Consider the following 27,800-nt stretch of genomic DNA (forward strand, 5'->3'; position numbering starts at 1 on the left):
GTGGTTTGCCATTCCCTTCTCCAGTGGACCATGTTTTGTCAGAACTCTCCACCATGACCTGTCCAGCTTGGGTGGCCCTACATGACATGGCTCATAGTTTCATTGAGTTAGACAAGCCTGTGATCCAAGTGGTCCATTTGGTTAGTTTTCTCTAATTGTGGTTTCCATTCTATCTGCCCTCTGGTGGATACTCCACTGTATTGCTCAGGCTCAAATCCCCTCAAAATCAGATCCTTTTGTGTTGCAGTGGTTGGAAGCGAGGAACACCCAAGTTTTGCTCACACCCAGCTGTTTCCAGTTGTCTCCACTCCCAGGAGACCTTGTGTTAGTGAGCCTAAGATAATATGTTACCTTTTCCAGTCCTTGTAGGGTCTCCATAAGGTAGATGTGATAGTCAGCATTTCAAAGGGCAATAAACAAAGACTCAGGTCAACTAAGAGGACACGTGAAGCCTGTTAAAGGTTTTTAAGGGAATTCCCTGGTGGTCCAGTGGTTAAACATCTGCTGTGCAATGCAGGGGACTTGAGTTCTATCCCTGGTCAGGGAACTAAGATCCCACAAGCTGCAGAGCTGAACTGAGCCCACGTGCCACAACTACAGAATCCGTGAGCTACACGGATGAAATATCCTGCCTGCCGCAACTAAAGCCTGACAGCCAAATAAATATGTTAACAAACGGTGCTTTTGGAAGGTCTTTCTGAGAGCTGTGTGTGGGATGGACTGGAAGCGGGAAAGAGAGGAAAGGTCAGGCAGGTGTGACAGAATGTGGCTTAAGTGGGGTGGAGGTCACAGGTACAGAGGCAGTGTGGAGAGCCCAGGTTGTCAGCATGCCACAGGTGCTGTTTGACCTTTGGTCCTAAGTTCCCTTTTAGCTTTTTCATCACCACTCTCCTGCACAAACCCCGAGTGCTTCCTGATGGCTGTCTCCTGCTTCTTTGCTCTGAACATGCTTTCACTTCAAGAGGGTTAAGTGTCAGCCCCTCAGAGTCCCACCTGGGGAACATGGTATCTAGTCATCCCTACTGCCTACCCCTCAATGGCACCAAGGGCTTCCTCTCTGGTGGGCATTTCTGTTGGGCTTTAAAAACAATAACCTTGCCCCTTTACTTTGATGGTGAGCCTACTATGGTTTCTGATTCTGGAGGGTCTTCTTTTTCCAACAGGTTGATTAAAGCCATTAAAAAAATAGCTGTTACTACTTGCACAAGGGTTACTTGAGTTGGTTTTTTTGGTCCTTTTAAAATGCAATTATACAGAAGTTTATCTGTTCCATTATAAATGCAATTCATGATCATCACAGCAAATGTTGAAGACATCAGAAATGTAGAAGAAAGAATCGCCCATTGTTACTGTTTGTAAATTTTATTTTATTTTATTTTTTTTGTCGTTTGTTTAAGGTAGCCATGATCTATATGATATATCATGATCTGTATGATAGAATCATATATATCATATATAATGCAAGTATTTATTGTATATAATTTATATATACAAATGTGTATCTGTTGACTAAAGAAAAATGCACAGCCTAAAAGTTGTGAGTGAAGCCTTATTGGAGGATCTTACTGAGGGCTATAACCTGGGAGACAGCCTCTCAGATAGCTCTGAAGAACTGCTCCAAAGAGGTAAGGGAGGAGTCAGACACGTGAAGGAGTCAGTAATCCAAGGATTACTGCTAATCACAAAGAATAGAAATCTCAAGTTAATGATTTTAGTACTTTTCTATGTTTGAGAAGATTCAGAAATCTGAGTTCATTGAAATGATTCCTTAGATATGCATCGTAACTATCTAGGGCCAGTGTCTAAAGCACAGAGTGCTCTTTTTCTCCATCCTGAATTGCCCTCAGGGCACACCTTCCTTGGGCAGCTGCAAGGACTGATGACTTGATTCTTGTAAAACTGGGTTGGTGGGCAACATTTTTTGTTTACTGAAAGGGCAGGCAGCATTTCCTGTCCACATACCACATGTCACACATATACATGTATATCTATGAACTATGAGCTTATAAGGAGAAGGCAATGGCAACCCACTCCAGTACTCTTGCCTGGAAAATCCCATGGACGGAGGAGCCTGGTGGGCTGCAGTCCATGGGGTTGCTAAGAGTCGGACACGACTGAGCTACTTCACTTTCACTTTTCACTTTCATGCATTGGAGAAGGAAATGGCAACCCACTCCAGTGTTCTTGCCTGGAGAATCCCAGGGACAGGGGAGCCTGGTGGGCTGCCGTCTACGGGGTCGCACAGAGTCAGCAGCATGAGCTTATAAACATGTATCTAGGAATTATAAACCATGTATCATAAGCACTTTCATAGTCCTCCAGCCTGTTCAAAGGTCATTTTTGATGGCTTCCAAATGTTACATGACACTTTGTAAAGACCACTTTATGCTATTTGACACTCAGGCTATAATCCAATTTTGTTACCAGTAAAAGTCTGGTAGACACAGTTGTGGCTTTCCAGGTGGTAAAGAATCCACCTGCCAATGCAGGAGACACAAGGATGCGGGTTCAGTCCCTGGGTTGGGAAGATCACCTGGAGAAGCGAATGGCAGCCCACTCCAGTATTCTTGTCTGGAGAATCCCATGGACTGAGGAGCCTGGTGGTCTACAGTCCCTGGGGTAGCAAAGACTCGGATAGGACTGAGTGACTGCGTACATACACACTGTTGTATGCAGAGCATTGGAAGATTATGTTTCTATAAGTCAGATTTCTAAAGCAGAATTATTGACTTGTGGAGTATAGGCATTTTTTCAGCATTTTGACCAATTGTTTTTTTAAAACAATTCTTCCCACCTGCCCCCAACTTGCTTGTGTGACCCAAGCCTTTGCCAGGGTCATTTGGTGCAGGACACACTTTATATTTCCTGCATTTTAACCTTAATAAGTGACTGGTTTGTGCATGTTTGAATTATTTATGACTGGTAAGAGAAAAAAAATAATCAGAGATTCTTACAATTTATTCAGATTTCAGCAGCTGAGTGGCATTGATCAGCACTTTTATGGCCGCAGCAGCACCACTCTCTGGGCAAATCCTTATTACCCAGCCGGTAATTTCATCCTGGAAATGAACCTCTTTTTGGAGTTACGAATGTTCTGAGTTAATACAAGGAAAGTATTAAAGGTGATTTGGGAATAAGAACGCATACAGATTTTAGGTAATGAAGACTTTTAAAATAAATACAATTATCCATAAAATTATTTGGAATGTGATGGTAGCTATTACACTTCTTCAGTCTCTGACATTAATACTGACGAGTAAAGAAAGTTGAAAGAATCAACTGAAAAGCTACAATTTTCTTCTGAATGTTTATATTTTATTGTGTATTGTTGTGTATTTTAGGAAAAATGGGAAACAAAAGGTTGCCAGTGTGCCTTAACACGTTAACACACAAATCCATCTTATTGGGTTTTACATTGCCATTGAATCTTGTTGAGTTTTGCTCATGTGGTTTTGTCCCCACCATTATGGAATTGTGTTGTATTTGAAATGGGAATTATTCTGCAGACTTTGTTTCTTTATTTGATTATGCCTCTGTTAAGCCATGTAAAAGTAATTGTAACTGACAGGGACAGGCAGTACAAATTCCAAGTATGATAAAGAAGAGAAGGGGATTTGAAAGCAAAAGGAATTTTGAGAATAACAACAAGAGGAAGGAATCATGAACCTGTTTTTTTTTTTTTAGATGCAAGTAATTTTTGAACTATTCTGGTATAACTAAACAAGAATTCTCACTGATGTAACATGTGAATGAATGAACTCACCTATGACTGAACTGAACCGAACTGAACTGAATATCATTGAATATATTGAATAAATGTGATTCTCAATTGTACTTTTTCTTTGGTATTTCTTTTTAAAAATACTTATCTATCTATTTATTTATTTTTGGCTGTGTTGGGTCTTAGTTTCAGCATCCAGCGTGTGGACTTTTCTGTAGCTGCAGCACCCCGGCTTAGTTGCCCCTGCTACATGTGGGATCTTAGTTCCCCTACCAGGGATCAAACCCATATCCCCTGCAGTAGCAGGTGGATTCTCAACCACTGAGCCACCAGGAAAGTCTCAAACATGGCCTGATTTTGTGGCAAGAGCCTGAAGTCAGTGCCTTACAAGGATTTGTTGTTATTGTTCAGTTGCTAAGTCATGTCCCACTCTTTGTGACCCCATGGACTGCAGCACCCCAGGCTTCCCCATCCTTCACCATCTCCCTGAGTTTGCTCAAACTCATGTCCACTGAGTGAGTGATGCCATCCAACCATCTCATCCGCTGCTGCCCCTTCTCCTGCCTTAAATCTTTCCCAGCATCAGGGTCTCTTCCAGTGAGTCAGGTCTTCTGTAAAAGGTCGCCAAAGCATTGGAGCTTCAGCTTCAGCATCAGTCCTTCCAATGAATATTCAGGGTTGATTTTCTTTGGGATTGACTGGTTTGTTCTTGCTGTCCAAGGGACTCTCAAGAGTCTTCTGCACCACAATTCGAAAGGATTATGGAGGACATCCCCTGCTGCCTTGAAGAAGCCTCGGGACGTTGTGCCGGTATCCTCTGTCGTAGCCGCGGTTCCTGGCAAGTGCAGCTGCATCTCTGAGGCTTTGTGCCTGGAGGAGCCAACCAAGTGTGCAGTCCTATAGAGGGCAGTCTCTGCTCAGCTTTGCTGTTCGGAGCTGCCGGCTGCGGCCCTGAATACCTGGGCTTGCAGGTCCTGAGACCCTGGTAGCCTGTCTCGCCCTCAGATTCCCACCCGCCCAAAGCTCCCCGGCCCCAGAGCCCGCAGATGAGGAGAGTGGCTGAAGGCAGCCGGGCACCCTGCGAAGGCCACCGGGTGCCCGTTGCTCCCTATTCCCAAGAGAGGTATCTGCCGGCTGCCTGATGCGTCCTGCGAACTTTAAAAAAAAAATTTAGGTTAAATAAACAACCCACAAATACGTAAATAAAATGGTCACTTGTAGTGATCACGGGGGAGGGTACCTCGCTTTGCAGCCTTAGGCGGCGGAAGTGGAAGAAGCGGTGCCTCCCACCCGCAGCTCCCCCGGGCCACCCCTCGGCAGAAGGACGCTACGTTCCGATCGGCCTGAAAGGGGTTCAGAAGTCGCCCTTCCTTTGGACTCCCGGCCAAGGGCCGCACCTCCCCCAGTATCCCCGAGCGGCGGGCGCGCTCCTGCCGGGCTCAGGTTGGCACGTTCCTGGTGGGCCCCGCCGCGCCCGCGATCGCTGGGTCATGGGTGCCGCCGGCTCCTCGGCTCTGGCCCGCCTGGGCCTCCCCGCGCCGCCCGGGCCCCGCTGGCTCGGGGTGGCCGCCCTGGGACTGGCCGCGGTGGCTCTGGGGGCCGTCGCCTGGCGCCGCGCGCCGTCCCGGCAGCGCCGGCGGCTGCAGCAGGTGGGCACGGTGAGCGAGCTGTGGATCTACCCGGTCAAGTCCTGCAAGGGGGTGTCGGTGGACGCGGCCGAGTGCACGGCCCTGGGGCTGCGCAGCGGCCACCTGCGGGACAGGTAGGGCTGGGCGCGGGGACAGCGCGGGATGGGCTCGGAACGCCAGCGGGAGCGGGGGAGGCCTGCAGGATCCTTCCCTTACAAAATGGGACCTGGCGAGGAGGGTGACGGGGGCGGGCAAGGAAGCAGAGAGAAGGGGGCCATCACCTCCCAACGGCAGACCCAAGGTCCGTATTTCCACCTCCCACCGGCTCTCTCACGGCTTGCGCTCCAGAGTAAGTGCGGCATCTTCTCATCTGTTCCCAGGTGTCTGCCGCTGCGCGAGCAAACTTCAACTTAGTCTAGCGGGAAACGCGAGCTTCACAGGCTTAGTCCTGGCCACTCTATTTTTAGCAATTATCTCTTGAGAACTTGGGGACACAAGGTGCCATGGAGCCCAGCCTTCAAGGAGCACACCAAGGTGGAGCACATAATCGTAATAACAGCAGTTAAAGCTTGAGCTTCTTGCAGCTTAAAAAATGCTATTGCTTATGTTATTTTCTCTAATTCTCTCATGCACTCCTTTATGAGTAAAAAAAAAACACCTGAGATTCAGAGCCACACCACCATGAGTGGAATCATGGTTCTTGTTTTCTTTAGCATGCTGATGCTTTGTAAACAGTGGTTTTATTCTACCCGGGTGGTCATGACCTGTGTGAATTCCTGGGGTTCAGCAAAGATGGCCAGGGCCCAGAGCAAGCAGCTTTGTCCTCTTCTGGGTCTGGCTTCAGCCTCCTTGTAAGGCTGCACTGCAGACTCCCTCCCAGACCAGCCCTCAGTTTTTGCAGGGAACAGGCAGGACAGATGCAGGCTGTAAATTTCCCTCTTCTGGCTGCCCGGAGGGTAATTCATGAGGTAGTGGGAAGGTGAGCTGTTTCTGTTATCGTCGCATCAGAAAATGTGATAAAGAGAAGGAAACACAGACTCGCAGTCCTAGATGATAACCGACTCAATGTGACAAGTGCCAGGCAAGCCAGAGGAAGGAACAGGTGGAAGGACTTCCCAGCTGGGACTGAAAATGTGGTCTATTCACACTCTATTATTTACCCAGGAATGAAGCTCTGATCCATGCTACAGCACAGATCTTGAAAACATCATGTTAACTGAAATAAGCCAGATACAAAAAGACAAACACTGTATCTATATCGTTCCAGTTATATGAAATAACTAGATTAGGCAAATTCACAGAGAGGGAAAGTGAATTAGAGATAGCCAGGGGCAGGGGCTAGATGGGAATGAAATAGGTAATTATTGCTTCATGGATACAGAGTGTCTGTTTAGGATGATGAAAAGGTTCTGGAAATAGATAGTGGTGATGGTTGCACATTGTGAAATTATTTAATGCCACTGAATTGTGTGATTAAATATGGTTGCTGCTGCTGCTGCTAAGTCGCTTCAGTCGTGTCCGATTCTGTGCAACCCCATAGACGGCAGCCCACCAGGCTCCCCTGTCCCTGTGATTCTCCAGGCGAGAACACTGGAGTGGGTTGCCATTTCCTTCTCCAATGTATGAAAGTGAAAAGTGAAAGTGGAGTCACTCAGTCGTGTCTAAGATCCTATTTTTTTTCATGTCCATTGAGGTTGGAGATTTACATTGTGTTTACTTTTGGCATCATGAATAAAGCTGCAGTGAATATTGCAAGTTCAACGCGCAAGTACCTATTGGAGTCCCTGCTTTTAGTTCTTCTGGGTATATGCCTAAGAATATGCTGGATATTTTATGCTGTGTGTATTTTACCACAGTGAAAAAATTGAAAAGAAAGGCTGGCATATGTGAGATCACAGATGGTGAGAATGACTGGGAGGGCAGCTGGATTGTAAAAAGGTCTTGCAGAAGACTTAGGGTTTTATTCTAAAAACTGGAACTATGGGGAACTTTGTATGAGGGTGACATGATTAGATTTGTATTTTAGAAATACAAAACTACCACTGTTACAAGGAAGGATTAGCAGAAAGAATATTCAAATGCTGGTACCAGGGATCTGGGACAGGATAGAACTATCTGTGTCCAGGATGAAGAACCACTAAGAGGAAGTTCCTTTAGGACAGGACTAAGTTTATTTTTTAGCAGGGCTGAGCAACTCAGCCACCTGCTAGAAGTGGTGATCTTGAGTATCTGCCATATTTTTTACTTATGTCTGTGGATCTCAGAGGAGGGAGAGAGTGGAACAAATGGAGAAAGTAGCATCAATGTATATACACTATCGGGTGTAAGATGGATAGCTGGTGAGAAGTCGCTGTGTGACATGGGGAACCCAGTCTGGCACTCTGTGATGAACTGGAGCAATGGGATGGCAGGAGGGGAGGGAGGCTCTGGAGGGACGGGATGTGTGTATAATTACAGATGATTTGCATTGTTGTATGGTAGAAACCCCTGGTGGCTCAGAGGTTAAAGCGTCTGCCTGCAATGCGGGAGACCTGGGTTCGATCCTTGGGTCAGGAAGATCCCCTGGAGAAGGAAATGGCAACCCACTCCAGTATTCCTGCCTGGAGAATCCCATGGACGGAGGAGACTGGTGGGCTACAGTCCATGGGGTCGCAAAGAGTTGGATACGACTGAGTGACTTCACTCACTCACTCACTCACTCACATGGCAGAAACCAGCACAACATTATAAAAATTAAGAAAATGAAAAATAAAAAAATATGAATGGCCAAAAAAAGGATGCATGCAAAAGAAAAAAGAAACACAAAGTGACTCCTGTTATAATCATTCCACTCAGTGTGACTCTTCAGTTCAGTTCAGTCACTCAGTCGTGTCTGACTCTTTGTGACCCCGTGGACTGCAGCACACCAGGCCTCACTGGCTATCACCAACTCCTGGAGTTCACTCAAACTCATGTCCATTGAGTCGGTGATGCCATCCAACCATCTCATCCTCTGTTGCCCCCTTTTCCTCCTGCCTTCAATCTTTCCCAGCATCAGGGTCTTTCCATTCAGTATGAATGGAAATGACCAAAATGTTAGTGTGTCTAGCTTCCTGGGTAGCTGAACTGCTCTCTATGCAAATGCATCATTTTTTTTTTTTTTTCCTGGAAACAGTTCATTCTATTGCTCTTCTTTCTGTATTTCTCTCTGTTCTGGGAAGTACCTCTAGACCCTGAGTACTAAGCCAGAAAAGAATATTGTCCACATTAACAATAGCCCTTTTGATAAATTGCAGAAGTCACAGCTAACTTTTTTGAAAGGTGGGAGTGGATTTGGCAAAGTATAAGTGGCATTGATTGCTGTTCAGCTCGACTCCACAGTCTGTGGACAATACAGCAGTGTCTTGTTTCCATCAGCAGGAATGCCTCCTGTGTGCTAGGCACCATGCTTCCTCATCTTTCTCTGAGATATCATATACTTAGGGCAATTGAGATGAAGATATAACTTCTTTGATTTTTGTGCCATCAGGAGCTCAGAATGTTCTGCAGATATTTTGTTCGATGCATGAGTGATTATTAAACACTGTGAAATGAACTGACAGATCTGGTCTTGCTGGACTGATGAACTGATGTTTAGGACAGACAGACAGATGCACAGACACACGAGGCTTACAGTGAGGAAATCAAAATAACAGTGTACCCCTGAAGCTCCCCCAGAGATGGGCTGTCAGTCATGTGGTCCATGAATATCTTGTGTTTTGAAAATGGCAGGTTTTGGCTTGTGATCAACAAGGAGGGGAATATGGTTACAGCTCGACAGGAGCCCCGCCTGGTCCTGATTTCCCTGACCTGTGAGGGTGACATGCTGACCCTCAGTGCAGCCTACACCAAAGACCTGCAGCTGCCCGTCAAGACACCCACCACAAATGTGGTGCACAAGTGCAGGTAAGAAAAGGATAAACCTTAATCTTGACGTGAATATTTCTTCCTACAGTTTTGGCAAATTGTGGGCTATGGAGGGAATTCAGAGAAATGTTATCAATAATTGACTATTGATTGCAAATGTACCATATGTAGGGTCAAGTTCTCAACATGGTGGTGATCTAAAAGAAGGTGGGAAAGGGGGCAACTTCAGAAAAATTTGTCGATGTGGGGCAGGAAAGAAAAGTCTTTTGCAGTAAACTATGGGAACAAAGGCATATTGACATAACATCCCCAGAGGATAAAGGATGCAAATTGGGGCAGAAGGAGTGGAGAGAGGATCCTAGAAGAGGTGAGGTTAGATCCATGTGTTGCTTGGAAAGACTGGGACCTTTCCAAATCTGAGTTATGGAAGGAGTCACAAATGGCTATATGACCCATGATATTTAGTCCTAATGAAAGGAACTTCCAAAATAGAAAAGAATGTCTGCAATCAGAGGAGTGATCTGACCTGCAGATGCACAGGGGTCCCTATATTTAGCCAGGAGGCTGCTCTGTACAGAGGCTCTTTCCTTAACATCGGAAGGACAAGGGGGCGATTATTCCAGGAAAAGTGGCTCTGTCTTAAGAAATCATGTCTAGAGTTGGGTTTTTTTAAGTCTTATTATGAGAAAGCCAAAATGTGATCTAATTATACTGTTGTAATATGCATTTTGAACTAAAATGCAAGTGAATGCTAAATTAGTCCACAGCCTATTATAGAGAATAATATCACATCAGATAATGTAGTTACTTGACTGGAAAAAAAATGAAGTTACCTAAAAAATTCTAAAGACCCCCCAAAACTCATAAAATGCAAAATTAGTATAATTTCCATAATATCAGAATTATAAATATAATGTTTAATTTTAATTTGGGGCTTCCCTTGTGGCTCAGCAGTGAAGAATCTGCCTGCTAGTACAGGAGACTCGAGTTCAATCCCTGGGTCAGGAAGATCCCCTGGAGTAGAAAATGCAACCCACTCCCATATTCTCGCCTGGAAAATCCCATGGATAGAATGAGGCTGGTGGCTACAATCCATGGGTTCGCAAACAGTCAGACATGACTTAGTGACTCAACAACATTTTGGTGGTTTTTCTGATTGTAAAAGTTATACATATTCATTGTTTAAAATTGGAAAATACCAAAAAAAAAAAAAAAGAAAACAAAACCCTTCTGAGACAATTATAATTTATATTTTGACATATCTTCTGTCTCTAATCGCTAATACTTTAAAAACCATTGAAATAGTACAGAAGACTGTCTTGAATATGATTCACATACTTAAGTGGACATGTTGAGTATTTTTCAGATTGCTAAAAAAGTCTTCAAACATACCATTTTCATGTTGGTGTGATATTTCATCCCATGAATGTCTTGAATGCCTTTTGACATGTCCCCAAGATTAAACATTTGGATTGTTTTCAGCTTTTTCCTAGGTATAAAGAATGTGATGAATACTTGGCATAAATCTCTGTTCATAACTTTTATTATTTCCTTAGGGGAAAAATTTTAGCAGTGGTTTCACCAACAACAAGAGTATGACTCCTGTAGACTTTTATTTATTTATTTGGTGGTGCTAGGTCTTCGTTGCTTGGACTTTCTCTAGTTGCCGTGAGCAGGCACTACTCTAGTTGTGGTGTGCGGGCTTTTCATTGCGGTGGCTTCTGTTGTTGCATGGGCTCAAGGGCGTGCGGGCTTCGTAGCTGCAGCTCCCAAGCTCTAGAGGCCTGGCTCAGTAGTTGTTGTGCATGGACTTAGTTGCTCTGCAGCATATCAGATCTTCCCAGATCTGTGTCTTCTGCATTGTCAGCTGGATTCTTTACCATTGGGTCACCAGGGAAGCCCTCCTTAGACACTTGATAGATATATCTATATATTTTATATATATATATATATATACATACATATATATGTATATACTGCTAAATCATTTTGCAGAGTGGTTATACCAGGTATATATTTACCAGCAGTTTATATGTGTCTCATTTCTTTTTGACCATTATGTTAAAAAATCTTTTGCCATTTTTGTGAGAAAAAACGGTAATTTCTTACTGATTTAATTTGTATTTTTGATTGTCTGAGGCAGATTTTTTAATATACCTATTGCACTGGGTATTTCCTGTTTCTGCATATTCTGGTTCCTGCTTGCCTGCTAGGGTGAGATATTTACCCATAATTTCTTGTGGTTAACAATTTTTCATGTAACTATTGGTTCACTTGGAATCATGTGGAAGCTTTTCCTGGTCCCATACAGGCTTTTGGTCCATTCCCTCAAAGACTAGACAAGGGCATGTTGGGAAACTGCAAAATAAGGAGCTTAGACATGTTATAGATGAAAGATGCCAAAAATTCTTTGAACTTAGATTTCCTTTAGCAACCCAGGCTATTCTCCTGTGAAAGAGCTGTAACTTCAGCTCACTTTCCTAAAGATTTCTGATGTGTTTGGAAGGCCAGAACTTTAAAAAGTGCATGATCATAGTCACTACACTTGTTTTCACAGCTTTCAGATAGATGTTTTCAGAAGATTTTATGAGCCCAAATTCTCGTATCTTCTCATACCTAAAAAAGCAATAAAATCTGCCCCTTGTGACTTGCAGCAACCTTCTACTAAGATGTGTGCTTGATCACGCAAATGCTCCATCACCAAAATCACAAAGGAACAGACCTCCTCCCACCTCTATGGAACATTTCCTCAGAGTTACCTGAGAGGCTGTCTCCTGGGCCGTAGTCCTCAGTGAGTCCCCAAATTAAACTGAACTCGAAGCTCTCATGTTGTGCATTTTTTCAATTGACACCCCCAATTGGCCCCCTCGGTACCCCCAGCTCTTAGCATACCTCACACACATCACCCCCAACTCTGGCTGGCTCCCGGTATGCACTTCCAACAAACTTTGGCAGACAGCACATACAGTGAGCACGTACAGTGAGGTAGCTAAGTCTGCAGGCCCAGGAAAGACCACAGACTTAAGCTTTAGTGCTGCTTTTGAAGGGAAACAGGGAATCTGACAGCATTTGGTCTGATGGGTTTCAGGACTGTGAGAGAAAGCATATAAGCTTAAGAATTCTTCCATATAAGAGAGCAAGAAGCATGGAGTAGGTGTATCCAGAGAAGGCCTGAGAAACCCTCGGAATCCCTACCAGGACTGATGCAAGGTGTTTCTCTCTGGAAAACAGTTGGTAAAGACTGAAGAAGGTGACTGCTACTTCAGATGCAAAGCCAGCAACACAAAACTCTAAGGAATGCAAAAAAATCGTTAAAACATTATATCGCCAAAGAATCGTAATTTTTCACTTACCTATTTCAGTTCAGTTCAGTTCAGTTCAGTCGCTCAGTCGTGTCCGACTCTTTGCAATCCCATGAATTGCAGCATGCCAGGCCTCCCTGTCCATCACCAACTGCCGGAGTTCACTCAGACTCACGTCCATCGAGTCCGTGATGCCATCCAGCCATCTCATTCTCTGTCATCCCCTTCTCCTCCTGCCCCCAGTCCCTCCCAGCATCAGAGTCTTTTCCAATGAGTCAACTCTTTGCATGAGGTGGCCAAAGTACTGGAGTTTCAGCTTTAGCATCATTCCTTCCAAAGAAATCCCAGGGCTGATCTCCTTCAGAATGGATTGGTTGGATCTCCTTGCAGTCCAAGGGACTCTCAAGAGTCTTCTCCAACACCACAGTTCAAAAGCATCAATTCTTCAGCGCTCAGCCTTCTTCACAGTCCAACTCTCACATCCATACATGACCACAGGAAAAACCATAGCCTTGACTAGACGGACCTTAGTCGGCAAAGTAATGTCTCTGCTTTTGAATATATTGTCTAGGTTGGTCATAACTTTTCTTCCAAGGAGTAAGTGTCTTTTAATTTCATGGCTGCAGTCCCCATCTGCAGTGATTTTGGAGCCCCCCGAAATAAAGTCTGACACTGTTTCCACTGTTTCCCCATCTATTTCCCATGAAGTCATGGGACTGGATGCCATGATCTTCGTTTTCTGAATGTTGAGCTTTAAGCCAACTTTTTCACTCTCCTCTTTCACTTTCATCAAGAGGCTTTTTAGTTCCTCTTCACTTTCTGCCATAAGGGTGGTATCATCTGCATATCTGAGGTGATTGACATTTCTCCTGGCAGTCTTGATTCCAGCTTGTGCTTCCTCCAACCCTGTGTTTCTCATGATGTACTCTGCATATGTTAAATAAGCAGGGTGACAATATACAGCCTTGACGTACTCCTTTTCCTATTTGGAACCAGTCTGTTGTTCCATGTCCAGTCCTAACTGTTGCTTCCTGACCTGTAATCTGTGATGTGCCCAATTAACTGAAAATAGGTGTTTTAAAGACACTCAGTGATATATAAAAAAACACAGAAAGACAATTTGATTAAATCACAGAAACAATAAATGGACAAAATGAAAAGTTAAAGAGGTAGAAATCATAAAAAAAAAAAAGAACCAAACAGAAATTCTGGAGGGGAAGAATAAAATGAATGAAACTAAAAATGCAGTGGAGTGCATCGAAAGCTGAATGGATCCAGCGAAGGAAAGAATCTGTGAGAATAAACACAGGATCTTTGAAATTATCTAGTCAGAAGAGAACAACAAAAAAGAGTGAATAAAACCTATGCGGTCTATGGGGATATCATTAAAAGAAACAATTTGCAAATTATTGGAGTACCCGTAGGAGAAGAGAGATAGAAGGTGGCAGAAAGATTATTTAAAGCTAAGAAATTTCCAAACCTGGGAGAGATTTTCTATCAATCAATGGGATGAAAGGGCTTCCCTGGTTGGCAGAGATTTTTTTAGATATGACATGAGAAACACAAACAAGAAAAGCAAAAATAAATAAATGGGACTCCATCAAACTAAAAAACTTCTGCACAACAAAAGAGAACTATCAGCAAAATGAGAAGAAATATTTGTAAAACATGTATCTGGTAACAGGTTAATAACTCAACAGGATAAAAACTCAAACAGTCCAATTAAAAAATGGGCAGAGGAACTAAGCAGACATTTCATATGGAAGACACAGGTCCCTTGACTCTGTCCTCTTTCCCAAACTTCAGCATTTTCAAACCATGATCTTGATTTATGTTGAATTATAAACCACTTACTTACTTACTTGATGTTTTTCTTTAAATTGATTCAACTTTTTCAAAAAGTGAAGTATGGAAGGAAGGAAGGAAGTGTTAGTTGCTCAGTTGTGTCTGACTCTGCGATCCCATGGTCTGTACCCCACCAGGCTCCTCTGTCCATGGGATTCTCCAGGCAAGAATACTGGAGTAGGTTGTCATTCTTTTCTCCAGGGGATCTTCCCGACTCAGGGATCCAACCCAGGTCTTCTCCATCTCCTGCACTGGCAGGTGGATTCTTTACCACTGAGCCACGTAGGAAGCCCCTGTTATCACTATACCAGCCTTTTAATAAAGATTTCTGTCCAACTGGGTGAACCATATTTTTGCAGCAATTTTATTTTATACTAATTCATTAGGTTTCTTCTGAAAAACTCCTTCTCTTTTCAAACACATGATCTCATTTTATTCTGCCTGCATTCCTTCCAGGCAAGGAATCACAAGGCTGCATCTGCATCTCTGGTTTATAAAAACAGATAAGCAATGAGGATTTACTCTATAGCACAGGGGATTACATCCAACATCTTACAAAAACCTATAATGGAGTATAACCTGCAAAAAAAGCTGAGTCACTATATTGTGCACCTGAAATTAACCCAATATTGTAAGTCAACTATAAAAAAAATGGAGAAAAGAGGGATTGAACTTCTGTCTTTATTTGGGTTTCCACATGGTTCAGAGTAAGGGCTAGGCTAAAATGACGTCTTCTGGTAATAAAGGAATTACAGCGACGTCACAGCGAGGCGCAGTCTTTTGGATCTGTGCAGGATGTGGCAGGGTGTCCAGGTTGTCAAAGTCATGCCTGTTCTTGGTCCCCATCCCTCGCAGAGTGCACGGCTTGGAGATCGAGGGCAGAGACTGTGGTGAGGCTGCGGCTCAGTGGATAACAAACTTCCTGAAGACACAGCCCTACCGGCTGGTGCACTTTGAACCCCACATGCAACCGAGAAATTCTCACCAAGTAGAAGATGCATTCTCACCCACGGACCAGGTCAGGAAGGCAGGCTTCCTTGGAAATGGAGGGCATGGCACATGTCTGCTGAGCTCAGCTGTTACTTTTGCCATAAGCTATTAGTAAAAAAATAAAGCCCTTCCCTTGGGAGCATCATCTGTGTTTCTTGATTTGGAGGACTCTTGCATTTTTGCCCAAGAGCAAAAATTCTTATTTGTGGAAGAATTCTGGTGCCAACATGGCTTCAAAACTCTTCTAGGTCAGCGTCTTTCCCAGTCCCTCTGTAATTTCATGAAGAGTCCAGCCTTTTTACACTGGGATTGCCATGTTGTGTCAGATCTCAGTTGGGCGAATGAGTGCGGGTATGGAAATCCACAGATTTTAAATGACCAGACTGGCCCTTAAAGGAATAAGGCTTTAAGAATTCATCCTAAGAGTGAAACATACAATGCTTTGTGGCACCATTGCCACAGCCATGGTAAATGTTGATTTGCCGGTTGCATGAAAAATACACATCCATGGAATCAGTGAATATTTTTTTATCATACCTAATGAGGTCATCAAACCCAACCACCTTATTAAAATCAACGTGTGAGAATTCGGAGGATGAGAAAGGGGGCAGCTCTAAGATTCTGAGACCCTGTTTTCTTCACTCCATCATGCAGTTCCTGTTATCTGCAAGGCTATTTAAAGCTTCTGAATCGCTGTGACTTTGCTATAAAAAGAAATAGAGAAATACTTAGAAAGATTGCGTGGGGAGGTAGGGTGAGGGAGGGGTGGAAGGTTCCAGGAACCAGACCCATGTGACCTCTGAGAAATGCTTTTGTGTGTGTCATGCTCTAACAATTCTTCTTTCCTCATCAGATCCCCTACTCAGATGCCAGCCCTTTCTTGATCCTTTCTGAGGCATCGTTGGCAGATCTCAACTCCAGGCTAGAGAAGAAAGTTAAAACAGCCAACTTCAGGCCCAATATTGTAATTTCAGGCTGCGATGTCTATGCAGAGGTAACACTATGCCTTCCTTGCTCCTTTCCTTGGACATAACTTTTTTTTTTTTTTTAAGGTGTGAGTCTTTGATGCTTGATTAGGTTATTCTAAAGGATGCATTTTTTGGGGGGGAAGACTACAGTGCCTCCTGGTGGAGAAATGTACACAGAACAAGCTGGGGCACTCTAACCTGAGGTGCCCAGCATTTTGGACTGTTGTGAAACATACAAGCGATTTAGTTGCTAAGTCGTGCCAGACTCTTGCAACCCCATGGACTGTAGCCTGAAGGCTCCTCTGCCCATGGGATTCTCCAGGCAAGAATATTGGAGTGGGTATACAAGAGACTCATTTTATGATTAAAAAGCAAAAACGAAACTCCACAGTATACATATGAAGAATAATACACACTATCAAAGTTAAAATTCTGGGTCTGGAAATTTCTCTCTGGCTTATGATCAACCAAGGAGTGGGCAGGTTTAACTCTGGATTCTTGTCTTCAGCCCCTTCCCTGTGAGGGTAAGATGGTCAGGACTACAATCAGACGTCCTTATTATTGCCTTGAGTCTCTCACCCTTTTTTTTTTTTTTGTATCTCTCAAAGTTTCCACCCTGGAAGACTCAATTCATATCCCATGTTTTCCTTAAAACCTCCCCCGACCAGAGTGGGACAGCCTGAAAATCTCTTCTCTAAACCACCAGCCCCAGGCTTGCTTGCACAGATCAACCAGCGCAAGGGTGCTGCCTTGTAATGCTTCCTCTCTGGTTTTCTGGACCTTTTAAAAGGAATACGGACCATTCACTTTTCTTATGTGTGTGTGCTCTCTCCCCTGCTGGATTTGAGGGGCATAGACCATCGATTTGATTTGTCCTTAAAGAAGGCACGAGTGACCCAGGCCTTAGACAAATGCCTGAGGAACTTTCTAGGCCAGAGAGCTTTGTATTAATAAATGCTCCTCTGGAGATGCAAAGGGAAGTAAGGTTACTGGCCTCCTCTAGATTTGTTCCTGTCCAGCCAGGGGAGATGTTTTAATCCATTTTAGGCGAGCAGGAAAAGCTCACCTACAACCTAGAATAATCCCCCTCTCCATAATCCCTCCTCTATTTCACCTGGTCCCTGCCTCAGCCCCCACCCTTGCCTTCCCCACCACCTCCAATCAGGCAGGGAGGCTTCCTAAAGGAGATGAATTTCATTTTTATTTTTAAATTTTTATTGGAGTATAGTTGCTTTACAATGTTGTGTAAATTTCTTCTGTATACCAAATTGAATCAGCTATCTGTTCAGTTCAGTTGCTCAGTCGTGTCCGACTCTTTGCGATCCCATGGACTGCAGCACGCCAGGCCTCCCTGTCCATCACCAACTCCCGGAGTTTACTCAAACTCATGTTCATTGAGTTGGTGATGCCATCCAACCATCTCATCCTCTGTCATCCCCTTCTCCTCTCACCTTCAATCTTTTCCAGCATCAGAGTCTTTTCAAATGAGTCAGCTCTTCGCATCAGGTGGCCAAAGTATTGGAGTTTCAGCTTCAACATCAGTCCTTCCAATGAAGGATTGATCTCCTTTTGGATGGACTGGTTGGATCTCCTTGCAGTCCAAGGGACTCTCAAAAGTCTTCTCGAATACCACAGTTCAAAAGCATCAATTCTTCAGCGGTCAGCTTTCTTTATAGTCCAACTCTCACATCCATACATGACCACTGGAAAAACCATAGCCTTGACTAGAAGGACCTTTGTCGCAAAGTAATATTTGTACCTGTATCCCCTCTGCTTTTTGGATTTCCTTCCAATTTAGGAGCATTGAGCAGAGTTCCCTGTGCAGGTCCTCATTAGCTGTCTATCTTATATGTAGTATCAATAGTGTGTACGTGTCCATCTCCATCTCCCAATTCCTTTCACCCTCTCGTCCCCCTTGGTATCCATGTGTGTTCTCTACATCAGCATCTCTCTGCTTTGCAAATAAGTTTGTCTGTACCATTTTTCTAGATTCCACATATGAGTGATACCATACAGTATTTATTCTTCAGAGATGAGTTTCAATTCCGGTTTTACAAGTGAGAGGAAGGGGAGCGTTTCATTTCAGGAAAGAATTGACAGATCAAACGCAGAGGGCGGGAAACAGGAAGGCATGATGTAAAGCCAGCCGTCCCTGATGGAAATGGCTGCTTAGCTGTCGAATCCCGTGACGTCCCCCACTACAGGGGTGAGTCGGGGCTGGAGCTCCGAAGTGCTCACCTGATTTATGTGCTTTGGCCCCAGGACTCATGGAATAAGCTTCTTATTGGTGACGTGGAACTGAAAAGGGTGATGGCTTGCTCTAGGTGAGACACACGCGCTGCTGCTCGAGAAGGGGAGGAGAAGGGGAGGGCTGTCTGCTTGTCCGGTGTATGATACCCTGTGTGTGTGTCCAGGTGCATTTTAACCACAGTGGACCCAGACACCGGCGTCATGAGCAGGAAGGAGCCACTGGAGACGCTGAAGAGGTAAGACTAAGCAATTTAATATCTCTTCAAAGAAGCAGGGAGAACACCACACAGGAGTATTCCTGAAGCAGAAGGGGGTACTAGTGACTGGGTCATTTAGGAAATATTCCTGGGTGCTTTGGTCTCCGAATGCCTACTTGCACAACTAATTTTACTTTTCATTTAGAATTCGGGATCCAAGCATACCAGTTAAAAAGCAACAATACATGGTTTAGATATTTTGACCAACTTTATGATGGACTTCCCCTTAGGTGACCTCACAAATTCATTAGGTGTGATAAGGACTTTCTGGTGCTTTAAGAAAGGCCCGACTGTTTTGGAGGAGCATGTTGAAGTATGCAGGAGTGAAGTGAAGTGATACCTGGGGTGTGCTGTTATTTTAGCAAAAGCGCACATGGAAAAATACGTCAAATCTTGATAAATAGAATCTGGGTGATAATTAGGTGGGGATTCATTGCATTATTTTTTTTTCTACTTTTTTCTTTATGTTAAAAGTTTTACAGTAAAATTCTTTTAATGAAAGACAGTGACAGATAAGTTTAAATTGCATAGACCAATATTTACAATAATATTCATTTTAAAGAGCTGATTACAAAACTGCATATATAGCATTGACTTTTTCATTTGATTTTCCTTTTTAAAATATATAAATGCATCTGAGTAGCTAAAAGGCTGGAAGTCTGTAAAATGAAACATTAATGGAGGTGCTCTTTTGGTAATGGAATTATGGGGACATATATATTCTTATATGTGGCCTCTAACCTTTCTATAAGCAAGCTGTGGTACTTTTGCTAAAACAGCAATTCATGATCCATGCCCTTCTGTGCTGTTTTCTGCCAAATCTGGAGCCAGGACATGGTGGAAACTCTCAAAGTGATGCTCATCTTCCCTGGTCTTCCGTTTTGAATGAAGGATCACAGGTTGGGTGTCAGGTCTCATTTCTTCAGCCCCTGAGGCCCTCAGCTTGGACTCTGACATGCAATCTTGGGTATTACTTGCAGAGTAGGAGAGGGAAGAAGGCGGGGGTGTGGTGGTGGTGGTGGTGGTAACTTCTGCTTTAGTCAAAGTCCCAGAAGACCTGAGGAAGGAATGAAGTGGAATTTTTGCCATCTGACATAAAAGGCATCATGAAGAGCACATTAAGAGGAGGTTATGCTGGGACTTGTGTGACCAAATTTGCTTCCCTGGAATGGGTGTCTGTTTCGTTCCATCTTTCACTGAGCTCATTGGTCTAAGCTCTCTGGACCACCAGTCTCCTTTAATCAGCACCTATCCCTCTCTTGGGTTTCCCGAAGACTCCGCCTGCAATGCAAGAGACCTGGGTTCAACCCCTGAGTCAGGAAGATTGCCTGGAGAAGGGAATGGCTACCCTCTCCAGTATTCTTGCCTGGAGAATCCTATGGACAGAGGAGCCTGGTTGGCTTCAGTCCATGGGGTTGCAAAGAGTCAGACACAGCTGAGCATGTACACATACATCCCTCTCTGCTGATCCTGCTGACCCAGAAACTACTATCGGGCCCCTCCTTGGCAGGCTGAAGCCTAGGGGTGGGGACTCTGTCCCAGACAGCACGTTGCCCCCAGGCATGAAGCCAATACCTGTGGTCCATGGAGACCAGTGTTCTGCATCAAGACCAGGCTACAGCGAGGTGGACAGTTATTCCGGGGTCAGGCCGCATGGCAGAGACGGAGGTCAGGAGCAGAGTCAAACAAGGTGGGTTGGAGGGAGGTTAGGAGGGGAGATTCAAAATTACTGAGGTGAAGGGCAAATGGCTGCTTTTTCTCTGGATCCCCACCATTGAGTGCAAATTTACAGAAACATTCAAAGAGGAGGCTACACCTAGATGGGAGGGGAGTTTGGGGGAGAAATCATACATGTATATGTATGGCTGAGACACTCTGCTGTACACCTGAAACTATCACAACATTGTTAATCGACTCTGTGTGTGTGTGAGTGTGTGTGTGTGGCTTAGTCACTCAGTCGTGTTTGACTGCAACCCTATGGACTGTAGCCTGCCAGGCTCCTCTGTCCATGCGGCTCTTCAGTCCAGAATACTGGAGTGTATTGCCTTCCCTTCTCCAGGGGATCTTCCCAACTCAGGGATCGAACCTGAGTCTCCCATGTTTCCTGCTTTGCAAGTAGATTCTTTACCATCTGAGCCACCAGAGAAGTCCCATTAATTGGCTATATTTCAATAAAAATTAAAAGTTAAAAAAATAAGCTACAAGGATATATTGTACAACACAGGGAGCATAGCCAATATTTTATAACTATAAATGGAGTATTATCTTTAAAAATCATGAATCACTACACCTGTAACATAAATATTGTACATCAACTATGCTTCAATTTAAAAAAAAGAAAAAAGAAGGAAAAATAAGAGTTGGACACGACTTAGCAACTGAACAACAACAAAATGTTAATAGATAGACCACTTAAGATTTATACATTTCTGTAAAGTAATTAGCCTCCAATTAAAATAAATAAATTTAAATTAAAAAAAGATTTATACATTTCACTCCGTGTAAATTTTATCACCCCTCAAAAATAGTTAAGAAATTTTAACCCTAGGAAATCATATTCCAGTTGAACTGTTTCAAGGTGAAATTTGCTGACATCTGTGACTTACTTGGAAAAAAAATGACAATGGATTGATGGATGGATAAATACATATGATAAAGGAAATACAATAAAATGTTATGTGTTGGGTCAAATGACTGACAATTGGATGTTCTCTGTAAAGTTCTTTGAACTCATCTGCCTGTTTGACGATGAAAGTGTTAGTCGTTTGGTTGTGTCTGACTCTTTGTGTCCCCATGGACTGTAGCTCACCAGGCTTCTCTGTCTGTGGAGTTCTCCAGGCAAGAATACTGGAGTGGTGGCCATTCCCTCCTCCAGGGGAGCTTCCTTACTCAGGAGTTGAGCCTGGGTCCCTTGCATTGCAGGCTGATTCTTTACCATCTGAGCTACCAGGGAAGCCCAAGAGAGGGATGGATGCTAATCAAAGGAGACTGGTGGTCCAAAGAGCTTGGACTAACAAGCTTGGTGAAAGATGGAATGAAACAGACTCCCTTTCCTGCATTGCAGACAGATTCTTTACTGTCCAAGCCACCAGGGAAGCCCATTTGATTGAGGATGGTCGTAATGACATGTTGGAGGAGACTTTATTAGACATGACCGGACACTCCGGAGGGGAGCGAGTCTGAGAAGCTGCAGCAAAGGACTAGTGATTCCTCCAAATGTGCTGGTTCACTCACTATGAGCACAAACTGGCAATTCTTCCATCTTCCCACTTTGCTGTGATCACTGAGGAGCTCTGTGGAGGGGGAGGGCAGGGCAGGTGGGGAAAGCGCCCCGCCATGGTGCTAGCAGTCCTGATTCTGCCAGCTGATCAGCAGGCTCCTCTCTAGCTCAGGCCCTGGCTATTCCTCCCTATGAAGTCAGTGGAGCAGGACAGACCTCCATGGGTTCTGTGTACAAGCCAGCCAAATGATTTGGAGAATTGGCTCTTATCTATTTGCATACATCATCTTGTTCTCTCCTCCCAACAGTGCTTGGTGCCTGGTACCTTTCCTTCTGGATTCAGAAAGTGTCTTTGGGGCCAGTCCTCTGAATCTTTGGTGCCTCTCCTTCCATTGGGATCTTGTGTTTATAAAAGAAGGAAAATTGACCCCTGGGAGCAGCCCAGCCTTCTGGATCTCCTGCAGCCTCTCAGCAGTCCAACCAGTCCAGCCTAATTGCTCTTAATACCCCAGGAGATGGGACAGCCAGCCTAGGTGTCTTCTCCTGTATCTTACTGAGATTTAAATTGCCATAGATGCCATAATTTATGTCCCTCCCAGGACAGACAGCCATAAATCGGGAAGAGAAAGGCCTGGGCCGCCTGACATAAATCACAGAAGCCAAGCAAAGTAGTTTCGGGGGCCTCCTCTCTGCTCCCTGGCTTTCCTCCTGGGCAGGATACCTGGAAGCTCTGCCTTCCCTTCTCCCGGGTCCCCTGTGCCCCAGGGCTGTGCTGCTCCAGGAAGGCAGGTTCTCAGCTGGGAGACCAGTGCTGAATGGCTGCTGATCGCAGGCCCAGAGGAATCTTTGTCTGTGAAATACTCACAGTGGAGGTTGGTCTGCTGGCAGGAAAATATGAAGAAGGAATTATTTTTTTCTTGCTGGAGGGAGAGTGACTCCCATGCTGATCCCACAGGAGCGGTATGGGTCTGTCATTGTTCCTTTCAATAGGAAGAATCACCTCGTTCGTTCTGTCGAAACATATGTTTTGTTAGATGCAGGGGGACTTGGACAGTGGCATTTGCTGCTCTCTGCCTGTGTCAGGCTGTGCTGTGCTGAAGTAGAGACAGAAGGATTTGGTGCGAGTGATACTATGGAAGGAGACAGCCCCCCCACCCACCAGGCTCTTCCTCCCCGGCCCCCGTAATTGTGTGACTTTGGCAAGTCAGTTACGTGCTTGATGTTTCAGTTTATTTGTAAAAACGGACCTAAAAAGAGTAAGTGGCTTAGTGGTAAAGAATCCACCTGCCAGTGTAGGACACACAGGAGACCAGGGTTCAATCCCTGGGTCAGGAAGATCCCCTGGAGAAGGGAATAGCTACCCACTCCAGTATTCTTGCCTGCAGAATCCCATGGACAGAGGAGCCTGGAGGGCTACAGTCCATGGGGTGGCAAAGAGTTGGACACGACTGAGAGTGAGCATACATGCATGGACTAATAATACCTCTCCTGGTTTACGCTCCCCCTTGGTTAGAATAAAGCAATAAACACTACTTTTAAAACTAGATGATAAAATACATAATGACCATCTAGACTGTGGTTATTGATGGTCTCTGCTTATGAGCTTGGCACATTCTGAGAGAAGGAAAATCCTGGAGACACTTCTTTCCATTTCCTGAGTCTGCATTAAATGCAAAGCAGCCCAACCTGCTTGGCCTTCAGTCCCTCCTGTCTGTGGTGTCTTCACAGTGCTGTTTTATTCCTGACCTGATCATACACAGAGCAAGTTGGGAGTCCCCAGAAGTGTCCTGTGCCCTCGGTGGGGACCCAGTGGTGATCAGAGACCCTACTTGCAAACCATGGTCAGGGCATTGACCAGTAAGTGAGTAAAGCAAGCAGCTCTCACCAGTCCACAGCACTTTGTAGGTAACAGTCTCCACTCACACCACACCCTTCAGGATGGAACCTCTGTTTAAGTGAAACAAAAAGTGTGCCTCCCATTAGTGTGATAGTGTGTTTCATACTCACTGGAAGAGAAACTTCACTAAGGCGATTCTATGTATTTTTTGGCTGTGCTGGGTCTTCATCACTGTGAGGGCGTTTCTCTGGTTATGGTGAGTGGGGCTGCTCTTTAGCTGCCCTGCTCGGGCTTGTCACTGTGGGGGCTCCTCTTGTTGCAGACCACAGGCTCCGGGGCATCGGGCTCCAGTAGCTGCAGCTCCTGGGTTCTCGAGCACAGGCTCAGTAGTTGTGGCGCATGGGCTTAATTGCCCTGTGGCATGTGGGATCGTCACAGACCAGGGATCAAACCCGTGTCTCCTGCATTGGCAGGTGGATTCTTTACCACTGAGCCACCAGGGAAGCCCAAGAAAGGTGATTTTACATGGATTTGCAATTTATTAACCCCATCATCAAGGCTTCCCTGGTGGCTCAGATGGTAAAGAATCTGCCTGAAAAATAGGAGACCTGGGTTCCATCCCTGGGTCGGGAAGATCCCCTGGAGAAGGGAATGGCTACCCACTTTGGTATTCTTGCCTGTAGAATCCCATGGACAGAGGAGCTTGGTGGGCTACAGTCCATTGGGGTCACCAGCACCACAATCCTATCATCAGCTGCAAAAGCAAAATTTGTATATTTGGAAGAAAAAAATCAAAGAAGATCCATGTATGAGATCATGCCTTGTTTTCAGTCTCTTGAACAAAAAGCTTGGTGTGGATGTGAATTCACAGACAGTGGACAATATCGCCTCAGTCCCACAAGGGGTCGCTGTTGATCTCGTTTGTCGAGTCTTCCCATAGCCCAGTGGCGACAATGTCAGCAGGAGCATAAGTGGAACAGAGCTGGGGGCTTTTGGCAGTGCCGCGCCTACAAACCAACTCCTTGGCCTAACCCTGAGCAGGTTAAGGGGCTGGGCTGGAAGGGGTGGCCGCCCCTGTGGGTCCTCCTTTACTAAGTTACCTGGAGGGGGAGTACCTGTGTGTGTGTGTGGTGATGTCAAGGGGCAAGGAAACCCGTGCATAGCTGAATGTTTGTGCAGAATAAATATTAACCCCTTTCACCTCTTTTCACATAGGTGTGTGTAGTGCCCAGGAGGTACAAAGATGACCAGAGGTCACATCCCTGGTGGGAAAAGTCCTGACTCTGAAGTGAGCCAGACCTCAGTTCTGGCCCAAGCCTGACCACTTAGATCCTGGGCAAGTCTGTTACTCCTCTGAGACCTCCCTGTGAAGTGAGGGCGATACATATTCCCACATAGGCACATTGTAGGGATTAACAGATAATCTGTGTGATGTTCTCTGTAAACTGTCAGTGTTTGCACAGAACTGACTCTCAATCCCCTCACGGAGATAATCAGAGCCTCAGGCTACCCAGCTTGCAAGAAACAGAAATCCCGAGTCATAAAGTGCCCGATCTGCCTCCATCCTGAAGAAGCCACCCTCCAACAGACACATCTCCAAATGTCCCTGGTATTGCAGGCTGAGAAAGGAGAGGCAGGCTAGGAGACATGCCTGGTTCCCAGGGTCCAGCATCATTGCAGAGACCTGACTGCAGAGCAGGGGAATGTTGTTGGCTAGGCAGGACCGGTTGGATCAGCGGCTCATGGTTCCCATCCACTTGTTGATTTATTCGTTGGCTCAACCAACCTCATTTCGAGTGGCTTCAATGTACCAGGTGCCATACCAGGCTGCTGGCATACAACAATGACCAGAACAGACACAGTGCCTGCAGCTGGGGGCAGAGGCTAGAGGTTTCACCCTCCCCGTTTTCTCATTAGCCACCTCTGATAAGCAGAACAAAATTAGGCCTGAGTTGTTGCAATAGTTTTTTTTCTCAGAACACAGTAGAATGAAAAAGTGCTTTCCATCAAAATTATATAAAAATGATTAAAGTTGGAGTTAGAGTAAATGAGAGACAGAAGGAAAACTTTCTCCTGGTGGAGGTGGGGGAGGGGAAAATCTTGCCATGTTGTTCATGCACATCCCTCGTACACTTTTCCTGGTGATTCTTGCATTTTTTGCCTGAAAAATATGTGAATTTGTTGTCGCTGTTTAGTTGTTTATTCGTGTCCGACTCTTTTGTGATCCCATGGGCTGTAGCCTGCCAGGCTCCTCTGGCCATGGGATTTCCCAGGCAAGAATACTGGAGTGGGTTGCCATTTCCTCCTCCAGGGGATCTTTCCAACCCAGGGGTCCAACCTGTCTCCTGCCTTGCAGGCAGATTCTGTGCTGTTGAGCCCCTGGGGAAGCTCCAAAGATAGGAATATCGCTCCTAACAGAGAGCGTTTTACACCAACGCGTTCAATTTGTTCAACAAACGATTGTGGGTCACCAGTGACATACAGGGCCCAGCCTCGGATGTGAGTGATACAATGGAGTTAGTCACGTTTCCTGCTGTCCACAGACTCTCTGTCTTGTAGAACAGACAGACGTGCTCTAACAGCGCAGGACACAGCACATGCGTGTTCAAGGGGCAGCAGAGAAAATCCAGGATGGGGAGACCGCTCCTAGCCGGGGGATCCTGACTTTCTTTCCTAGGACATGTGGCTTTGGAGTTGGGCCTTGAAGAAAAGGTAGAATTCTAGTGCTTGGGGAACTCGGGGAGGGGGGCCCACAGAGGAGCCACCAAGCCGGGAGGGTAGAAAAGAGTTATTAGAGATGTCTGAGGATGCACGAAGTGAGATTGTTGACAGCGGAAGAAAAAGTGAGAAAATTCAAAAGACGTGGTACAGGAAAAACCTTAGGTAGGACCTGGCAGCTATGAACACACTGGAAAGTGAGGGGATGGTGTAAAGAATGACTCCAGGCCTCAGCCTGACGGACTGCTCAGGCTGTGGTTCTGAGCACGATGTGGGGTCAGGAGGAGAGATGCCGAGGGAAGTGATAAAGTAATGTCTACACATATTGAGTCCCTACTTCCTGAATGCCGAAAAAGGGAACATTCCAAAGAGAAAAGAGGTGGGAACGTGGCCATTGGTAACACTTTGGTAGTTTGTGCACTGGGTACAACCCCAGGAGGCGCTGTTTTGAACTCTTGAAGGGAACGGCGCTCGCTGGAGTGGGGCAGCATGTTGGCCCTGTGTGGGGTGGATCCGTCTGCTGAGAAGAAATCACATACGGTTTGAGCTCTTCCTTCTGATTGGCTGTGACTCATTATGGTCTTTTTCCTATTGCAGTTATCGCCTGTGTGACCCTTCTGAACGAAAGTTATACGGAAAATCACCCCTCTTTGGACAATATTTTGTTCTGGAAAACCCAGGGACCATCCACGTGGGAGACCTTGTGTACCTGCTCGTCCAGGAATAGGAATCATATGTCCTGGAATAGCAGATGCCTTTAAAAAAAATTCTTCAAAACTGACAACGTTTGAAACACAGTATTTTGGAATGGGGCATTTGACTCCTCCACATTTTCTTTAGAACTGTGATCTCCAAGTTTTTCATCTTTCTCTGAATTTCTTCCTCGTGTCCCAGTGCTTCCAGCATCCCAGCCTACAAAGCAAAGAAAGCTTTGATAACTTAATAGGACTTAAGTAAGTCACCTAAATGATAAGGCAGGATTCTAAAAATCGCTTGTTTAATTGTGATTGTGGAATAATGTTTTCTCCTTCTTCTCCATTCACCTACTCATAACCTCCATCATCTCACTGCTATGCCTTAGGGAAAAGGAGAGAAGAGAAAGGGTGGGGGATCGAGAGGAATGTTCTAGAATATTTTATTACCCCGTTCCTCAGCATGCAATGGAAATTAAATAGCACT

The 27,800-nt window shown here is 45.0% G+C and overlaps 2 protein-coding genes across 2 annotated transcripts in view; both read left to right on the forward strand.

Moving 5' to 3' along the window:
- MARC2 (mitochondrial amidoxime reducing component 2) overlaps positions 1-3,834 on the forward strand; it is a 37,884-nt gene extending 34,050 nt beyond the window's left edge. The window contains exon 8 of the mRNA XM_018060177.1: positions 2,966-3,834. The gene's annotated coding sequence lies outside the window, so the exon portion shown is untranslated. The remainder of the gene's footprint in view (positions 1-2,965) is intronic.
- MARC1 (mitochondrial amidoxime reducing component 1) lies at positions 4,441-27,800 on the forward strand. The gene is made up of 7 exons (XM_018060178.1): positions 4,441-5,483; positions 9,100-9,273; positions 15,237-15,399; positions 16,225-16,365; positions 18,602-18,663; positions 18,754-18,825; positions 27,219-27,800. Exons 1-7 carry the CDS (start codon positions 5,212-5,214, stop codon positions 27,346-27,348), a joined length of 1,014 nt encoding a protein of 337 aa, XP_017915667.1. The 5' UTR covers positions 4,441-5,211; the 3' UTR covers positions 27,349-27,800.

This window comes from Capra hircus, chromosome 16 (assembly GCF_001704415.2).
Source record: "Capra hircus breed San Clemente chromosome 16, ASM170441v1, whole genome shotgun sequence".
NCBI classification, from domain to species: domain Eukaryota; kingdom Metazoa; phylum Chordata; class Mammalia; order Artiodactyla; family Bovidae; genus Capra; species Capra hircus.